We start from the raw sequence: 8,848 nt of genomic DNA, 5'->3' as shown, positions 1-8,848 counted from the left end.
GGTGGCGTTGGGCTGTGCCTGGGGAGGGGGAGGGGATGTAGGAGGAGGTGGAGAACACAGGTGGGGGTGGGGTTGGGCTGTGCCTGGGGAGGGGGTTGGGATGTAGGAGGAGGTGGAGGACACAGGTGGGTGCAGGGGTGGGGGTGGGGTTGGGCTGTGCCTGGGGAGGGGGAGGGGATGTAGGAGAAGGTGGAGAACACAGGTGGAGGTGGGGTTGGGCTGTGCCTGGGGAGGGGGTTGGGAGGTAGGAGGAGGTGGAGGGCACAGGTGGGCACAGGGGGTGGGGGTGGGGTTGGGCTGTGCCTGGGGAGGGGGTGGGGATGTAGGAGGAGGTGGAGGACACAGGAGGGTGCAGGGGTGGGGCTGGGCTGTGCCCTGGGAGGGGGTGGGGATGTAGGAGGAGGTGGAGGGAGCAGGTGGGTGCAGGGGTGGGGGTGTGGTTGGGCTGTGCCTAGGGATGGGGAGGGGAGGTAGGAGGAGGTGGAGGACACAGGTGGGTGCAGGGGTGGGGGGTGGGGTTGGGCTGTGCCTGGGGAGCAGGTGGGGATGACAGAGGAGGTGGAGGGCGCAGGTGGGTGCAGGGGATGGGGATGGGGTTGGGCTGTGCCTGGGGAGGGGGAGGGGATGTAGGAGGAGGTGGAGGACACAGGTTGGGGTGGGGTTGGGCTGTGCCTGGGGAGGGGTTGGGATGTAGGAGGAGGTGGAGGACAGAGGTGGGTGCAGGGGGTGGGGGTGGGGTTGGGCTGTGCCTGGGGAGGGGGTGGGGATGTAGGAGGAGGTGGAGGACACAGGTGGGTGCAGGGGTGGGGGTGGGGTTGGGCTGTGCCTGGGGAGCAGGTGGGGATGTAGGAGGAGGTGGAGGACACAGGTGGGTGCAGGGGTGGGGGTGGGGTTGGGCTGTGCCTGGGGAGCAGGTGGGGATGTAGGAGGAGGTGGAGGACACAGGTGGGTGCAGGGGGTGGGGGTGGGGTTGGGCTGTGCCTGGGGAGCAGGTGGGGATGTAGGAGGAGGTGGAGGACACAGGTGGGTGCAGGGGGTGGGGGTGGGGTTGAGCTGTGCCTGGGGAGCAGGTGGGGATGTCAGAGGAGGTGGAGGGAGCAGGTGGGTGCAGGGGATGGGGATGGGGTTGGGCTGTGCCTGGGGAGGGGGAGGGGATGTAGGAGGAGGTGGAGGACACAGGTGGGTGCAGGGGTGGGGGGTGGGGTTGGGCTGTGCCTGGGGAGGGGGTGGGGATGTAGGAGGAGGTGGAGGGCGCAGGTGGGTGCAGGGGGTGGGGGTGAGCTTGGGCTGTGCCTGGGGAGGGGGTGGGGATGTAGGGGGAGGTGGAGGGCACAGGTGGGTGAAGGGGGTGGAGGTGGGGCTGGGCTGTGCCTGGGGAGGGGTTGGGATGTAGGAGGAGGTGGAGGACACAGGTGGGGTACAGGGGGTGGGGGGTGGGGTTGGGCTGTGCCTGGGGAGGTGGTGGGGTTGTAGGAGGAGGTGGAGGGAACAGGTGGGGTGCGGGGGTGTGGGTGGGGTTGGGCTATGCCTGGGGAGGGGGTGGGGATGTAAGAGGAGGTGGAGGGCACAGGTGGGGTGCAGGGGTAGGGGTGGGGTTGGGCTGTGCCTGGGGAAACGTCTCTCCTTGGAAGCTTTATTTCTCTTTGACTTTTCCAATGTTGAAGATTGAAAATCCGGACAAGACTTTGACTAAAACTGTTCCTTTAACTTTTTTTTCAATGAATTTTTAACCCGGGGAAACTGTTCTGCCTTTCATACCTGCTAAAATATTAGAAATTTAAAAGGTAGGACTAATTTGGCAGCAAGAGTTTCTCTTCCCATTTCCCTGACAGGTTTAGAACAGGACCAACTCTTTCAAATGAACAAATACATTGAGCGTTATTGTGACATGCTCAAGAAAATCAAAACAAAAAGCAGTCAAGTAGCAATTTAAAGACAAGCAAAATAGTTTATTAGGTGAGCTTTCGTGGGACAGACCCACTTCTTCAGACCAGAGCCAGACCAGAACAGACTCAATATTGAAGGCACAGAGAACCAAAAACAGTAAACAAGGAGGACAAATCAGAAAAAGATAATCAAGGTGAGGAAATCAGAGAGTGGAGGGGTGGGGGGAAGGTCAAGAATTAGACTGAGCCAAGTACGCAGACGAGCCCCTATAGTGACTCAGAAAGTTCCCATCATGATTTAAACCATGTGTTAATGTGCCGAATTTGAATATAAAAGCCAGCTCGGCTGTTTCCCTTTCCAGAATGGTGCGATAATTCTTCTTCAGTAACACATATACCTTTAGTTCATTGAGAGAATGGCCCATTCCATTAAAATGTTGACTAACTGGTTGGTGGATCTAGAGTGTTTTGATGTCTGTTTTGTGCCCATTGACCCTTTGTCTAAGGGAGTTTGAAGTCTGTCCAATATACAAAGCATCTGGGCATTGCTGGCACATGATGGCATATATGATGTTAGCAGAGGAGCATGAGAAAGTGCCCATGATTCTGTGAGTAACCTGGTTAGGTCCAGTGATGGTACTTCCAGAGAACTGTTCAAGAAAATGTTTATGAATTTCCCTTCACCTGCCCTGCACCACCACCTAATCTGGACTAACTTGAAGTTTTATTCTCTAATTTCTCCAAAGGTGGGAAAAGATGACTTTCTGTACTGTTTTTTTGAAGGCTCCCTTGACCTCTTTGTTCCTCAGAGTGTAAATTATGGGGTTCAACGCTGGTGAGACGATTGAGTTCAAGAGAGAAATCATAAGGTTACCCTCTGCGCTAGAGCCAGACTTGGGCCCAAGGTAGGTGATAATGGCCGTTCCATAGAACACAGTCACCACCGTGAGGTGGGAGGAGCAGGTGGAGAAGGCTTTACGCCTTCCCTGTGCTGACGGCAGCTTGAGGATGGTGGAGATGATGTGGACGTAGGACAGGAGTATCAGCAGGAAAGGGCCCAGGATGAACAGAGATGACACAATAAGGAGCATCAACTCGTTTTTGGAGGTGTCAGCACAGGCCTTCTGCATCACGGGTGGGATGTCGCAGAAGAAGTGGGGGATGCGGTTGGAGCCGCAGAAGGGCAGGCTGAAGAGCCACCTGGCCTGAGCGGCTTCCACCGAAATGCCAATGAACCAGGAAACCCCCGCGAGCAGAGCACACACCCGGCCGCTCATGATGGTTGTGTAGTGCAGGGGGTGACATATGGCCACGTAGCGGTCGTAGGCCATGGCTGCGAGGAGGCAGCCTTCCGTGAGGCCCATGATGGCGTTGACATACATCCCCGCTGCACAAGCTGCAATGGAGATGGTCTTTTCCTCCACCAGGAGGTGAGCCAGGAGCTGAGGGACCACACTGCTGGTGAAGCAGATTTCCGAGGCAGACAGGTTCACCAGGAAGAAATACATGGGGGTGTGGAGGGAGGGGCTCAGCTTTATCAGCAGGATAACGAGCAGGTTCCCCATCAGGGTGAGCAGGTAGATGACCAGAAGCACCACAAACAGAAGGATCTGCAGCTCGTTAAGGTACGAGAACCCCACCAGGATGAACACATGGGTGATGGTCTGGTTCCCTCCAGGGTCGCTCTCGGAAGAGGTCATCTGTAGGGATGAGACAGAGACTTGATTTGGGACATGCAGTAATGAGGGGCCTAGTGCCTAAACAATGGCCAACGCCCAGCGAGAGCACCTCAAGCCTGGACAGCAGAGGGTTAACTCCACTGAACGAAACGCCAGACTGTGAGCTCGGCAGGTGCTGCTCAGAGGAAGGTGACAGAGACGACAAGGACGAGATTCTCGGTGCCGAGCACTCAGTGACGCACAACAACATTTCACTCGGGGAACAGGATGTCCGAGCTGGTACCACACACTGCCCTCGGATTGACAGGCACATCCCACCCCGGGTCAGGGTGGCAGCAGCAGGGAGAGTGTTTGAGTGAACCCTGGTGTACAAGGCACTGGGCGGTATCTAGTTATGTCAAGGGGCGTCCACTGACTACAACTAGGGGAGGCCCCTGGAGTGCATCAGAGACGCATAACTTGTTTGGACCTGGGTATGAGAGTCTCTGTTATTAGGACTGCCTTGGCCAGCTCAGCAGACAGACTGGGGCGCTCCTGCCCCCTGGATAAAGCCGAGGTCATTGTCATGATGTGTGCATGTACCAATGGCAGGTCTAAATGAGGCCTCCAGGGCCTTAGAGCACATGCGCTATTGACAGTAAACCTGGTTCCAGATCCTTGGTACCTCACTTGATTTGGGGTTCTGGGGGCTCTGGAAGACTGCGGTGCGGGCTAATGCAAAGCCGACACTGCTTTCCAGAGAGCACCCGCAGCCAGAGGTTATCAGCACAGAAGAGGTGCCTGGACACCACGGTGGTGACGGCGTCTCGCGACAAGGCGTATCGAACACATGACCGTGAATTAGAACATTCGTCCTGGTTTCCTGTCTGTTGGGACCCTTCTGCCCAAAACCTGCTGCAGTGTGAGATACAAATAAGAGAGGATGGACCCAGCATTGCTTGGGGCTTGGAGCAGAGTCATTGATATTTGGTTCGTGTACTCGAGGGGCTGACGTTCTTGTCCTGTCTCTTTGAAGTCATTTCTCCAGGCTCCTCATTTTCACTGGGTTGAGCTGTTGATTGTCTTCTTCTGTCCGTATGAGGACGACGTCCTCTGTGTTCTCCTTTCTCATCTGATGGAAAAGCCGCTTTTCTCTGCGTTTCCAGTCCATGTTGTCTGTTCGTTGCATTTCCAACAGCTCTCGATGGGGCCGTTCTGTGTGAATGGGAGGGAGCTGGACCTGACGGGGGTCTAATTCCCTCAGTGAATGTGGCGCTGTGTAAGTTGTGTCACTTCCAGTGGGAAAGTGCATTTCCTGCTCTGCGTCTCTGCTGTCTCGCTGGTCTGAAAGGCGTGGTGAGAAGGAACGGTGTGGTGGGTTGAGCCCGTTGTTGTGGATCAGCCTGGCACAGCCCAGGGGTGAAGGTAACAGCTGTGTGTTTGAGGTACTCTTGTATGGACACCCCTAGCCCTTGGGGGGCTCCCCATGGGCTGCGTAAGATATGTCAGTGGGGGTGGAGGCGGGTGTCTGAAGGCTGGAGGGGAGGGAGCGTTGGGGTGTGGGAGGGCGGAGGGGAAGAGGTGGGTGGAGGAGGAGGGAGAGCAGGGAGCTGGGAGGGTCGGGGGATCAGGACGGGGGCAGAGGGTGATGCAGTGAGGGAAGGAGTCAGAGGGAGGGCTCGTTGTATGAGGTGACTCAGGCAGGGAATGGGGGTGCAGAAGTCAGAGCAGGGCTTTGGGGTAGCTCAGGATAGGGGGTGAAGGGTACCGGGCTGCAGGCACGGGGTGCAGGTCGGTGCAGAGTCTGGGGGTGCCGATGGCACAGCAGGCCAGTTCCCTGAACACGTTTGTGCAAGTGAGGGCACGTTCTCCTCTCACTCGTGTTAATCACAAGAATAGTTACACTATTGCCCGGATTCCCACCGCAGCTAAACCCTACACGAGTCACTGGCTGCTGTGCAGCCTAAATACGGCTGAAACCTTTTTAAGATGGAGAAGCCCCCTGGAATCTGAAAGCAGTGGGGGGTTTTGTCCTTTTTGCTCTGCACAGCGTTATTCTTCCTTCAGGGTCAGTGAACGATCCAAATCATTCCTGCCTCCCTCACAGCCAGTTCTGCAATACATTGGTTTGTGTCCACATCAGAGACGAGACCCAGGGCCAGCTCCTCACGTGGTGTAAATCGTAACAACGCCGGGGTGTAAAAGGAGCTGTACTGAGGACAAAGAGCAATGGGCTTAAACTGCAGCAAGGGAGGTTTACGTTGGACATTAGGAAAATCTTCTTACCTGTCAGGTTGGTTAAACACTGGAGTAAATAAGGAACATGAGAACGGCCATAGTGGGCCAGACCAAGGGTCCATCCAGCCCAGGAGCCTGTCTGCCAACAGTGGCCAGTGCCAGGTGCCCCAGAGGGGGTGGACCGAAGACATCGATCAAGCGATTTGTCTGCTGCCATCCATCTCCAGCCTCTGACAATCAGAGGCCAGGGACACCATTCCCACCCTTGGCTAACAGCCTTTTATGGACCTGACCTCCAGGAATTTATCTCGCTCTTTCTGACATTCTGTTACAGTCCCAGCCTTCACAGTCTGCTCTGGCGAGGAGTTCCACAGGTGAACTGTGCGCTGAGTAAAGAAGAACTTTCTTTTATTAGTTTTAAACCTGCTACCCATTAATTTCATTTGGTGTCCTCTAGTTCTTGTATTACGGGCTCAAGTAAATAACTTCTCCTTATTTGTCCTCTCCACACCTGTCGTAATTTTATAGACCTCTATCATGTCACCCCTCAGTCTCTGACAGAGCCAGACGGGTACCCAGAATGCACCTGCTGCAAGACAGGCCTCGCAAGGAAAACAAGAGAACACCACTGACCATCACATACAGCCCCCACCTAATGCCTCTCCAGCTCATCATCAGTGATCTGCAACCCATCCTGAGCAATGATCTTTCACTCTCACAGCCCTTGGGAGGCAGGTCTGTCCTCGCCTACAGACAGCCGCCAACCTGAAACAAATCCTCACCAGCCACCACAAATCACAAACCAGTGACTCTAGGCCTGGAACCAGCCCCTGCAATGGTCCTCACTGCCAACTCTGCTCACATATCTACACCAGTGACATCATCACAGAACCTAACATCAACCACACCATCAGGGGCTCCTTTACCTGCACATCTAATATAATACATGCCATCATGTGCCAGCAATGCCCCACTGCCATTTTCACTGGCCAGACTGGACAGTCTCTCCGTAAAAGAATAAATGGACACAGCTCAGACATCAGGAAGGGTAATGGACAGAAGCCTGTGGGGGAACACGTCCATCTCCCTGGACACTCAGTGGCAGGTTTAACGGTGACAGTCCTGAAACAAAGAAATTTCAAAAGTCAAATGGAGAGAGAAATCTCTGAGCTGCAATTTATTTGCAAATTTGACTCCTTTAACCAAGGATGAAACAGAGACTGGCAGTGGCTCGCACTTTACAAAAGCAGCTTCTCTGCCCTGGGTGTTAAGCTCTCCCCATTAGACTCTGACAAAGGCTCACATCCCCCTGTCTGATCTGACTTGTTTTTCCACTTTTGGTAAGTGCTCTGGATACTGGGCCATTTCCACCTTGCTGAATAGACCTTGTCAGCTCTGGCCCTCCCTCTTACTGGGACCCCACTCTTTAAATACCCCTCTAAAACCCGCCCCCAACTCATGCATCGCATGAAGAGGGCCTTTGCCCATGAAAGCTTATGCTCCAAAATATCTGTTAGTCTGTTTGGTGCCACAGGACTTCTTGTTGTTCTCCATTATTTACTATTGTTTCAACTAATGTGCCCAGAGCTGATATTAAACTTACCAGTCTGTAATTTCCAGGGTCACCTCGAGAGCCCTTTTTAAATATCGGTGTTACATGAGCTCTCTTCCAGTCATTGCCGAGGGAGGTTGTGGAATCTCCATCCCTGGAGATATTTAAGAGCAGCTTAGATAGACACTGTCAGGGATGGTCTAGATGGTGCTTGGTCCTTCTGTGAGGGCAGGGTACTGGACTTGGTGACCTCTCAAGGTCCCTTCCTGTTCTTGTGTTTTATGATTCTATGAGTCTATGACTTGCACCAGTTGTGGGTATTTGTCCTATGAGCGTAACATAAGGCATTTTACAAGAAGAAAGCTCCTTTCATGTAGGAGATGTTTCCCACCGATATTTTACTTCAGGCCTATTTGTTGGCAAGGAACTTCATAACAACAGGCGTGGCAGTGGAGTGACGGAGTGGAATTAAAAATGAGACATAACAAATATGTTGTTACTTCCCTTAAATTCCCTACTATGTGGCTAACGCAGAAACGCAGCAAATAACAGTGAGCTAGTAAGCGGGAAATGGAATGAGAAAAGAGACTGGCTGTACACATGGACTCATAATTGTGTTCTCCTGATTCTAAGTTACGCTCAATCTCCAAGAGAATCAGACGGAGAAAATGAAATCAAACCACCAACGCAAAGAGAGGTGCTGAGCTAAACCCAGAGCACTTCACAGAACCATTTAAATCAGTTGTGAATGATACTTTCTAAATATACAGAAGTGGTGAGAATTCTTGTGAGCTCCTGTGGGGAACCTACAATGGCATTGCTGAGGAATTTCCCCAGTACGACCATGGCAGTAACTGCTGAGCTGACCAGGCAATGGAATTCCTTCTCATGGGAACTGCCAGTGTGTGTTTTCACCCTGTACCAACAGGAAAAGTTGAAATGGCAAAAACCCAAATTTCAGTTCAGAAGAGTCTGTATGAGCTCAACTGTACATCAGAAAACAGACAACAAGAGCCATGTTTACTCAGGGAAAACATCAGAATAGATTTATTTTTTTCCAGAATGGATTTTGACTTATGTCTTTATTTCTTGACTGACATGTGGACAGGCTCTAAATGAAGAGAATTATTTCATTATTTGGGCTTATTTAGTTTGCAACAAGAAGAACGTGTGTGTGTGTGGGGGAGTGATTTGATAGCAGCCATCAATGTCCTGAAGGGGGGCTCTAAAGAGGCTGGAGAGAGGCTGGTCTCAGTGGTGATGGATGGCACAACAAAGAGCAATGCTCTCAAGTTGCAGAATTGGACATGTCAGTTGGATAGTTGGAAAAACTACATCACCAAGAGGGAGGTGAAGCACTGGAATGCGTTGCCTAGAGAAGTGGTGGAATCTCCATCCCGAGAGGTTTCTAAGTCCCCACTTGACAAAGTCCTGGCTGGGATGATTTAGTTGAGGTTGATCCTGTTTTGGGCAGGGGGCTGGACTTGATGACCTCCTGAGGTCCTGCCCAGCTC

At 53.0% G+C, this 8,848-nt stretch overlaps 1 protein-coding gene across 1 annotated transcript; it reads right to left on the bottom strand.

Annotated features, from left to right (window-relative positions):
• Positions 1-2,617: 2,617 nt before the first annotated feature.
• Positions 2,618-3,586, bottom strand: LOC142005084 (olfactory receptor 10A4-like). The gene has a single exon (XM_074982777.1). The coding sequence runs from the start codon at positions 3,584-3,586 to the stop codon at positions 2,618-2,620; it is 969 nt and encodes a 322-aa protein (XP_074838878.1).
• Between the last annotated feature and the right edge of the window lie 5,262 nt (positions 3,587-8,848).

This window comes from Carettochelys insculpta, chromosome 32, assembly GCF_033958435.1.
Source record: "Carettochelys insculpta isolate YL-2023 chromosome 32, ASM3395843v1, whole genome shotgun sequence".
Taxonomy (NCBI): domain Eukaryota; kingdom Metazoa; phylum Chordata; order Testudines; family Carettochelyidae; genus Carettochelys; species Carettochelys insculpta.
Note: the sequence above shows the minus strand (reverse complement) of the source record. Positions and strands in the feature narration are given on the sequence as shown.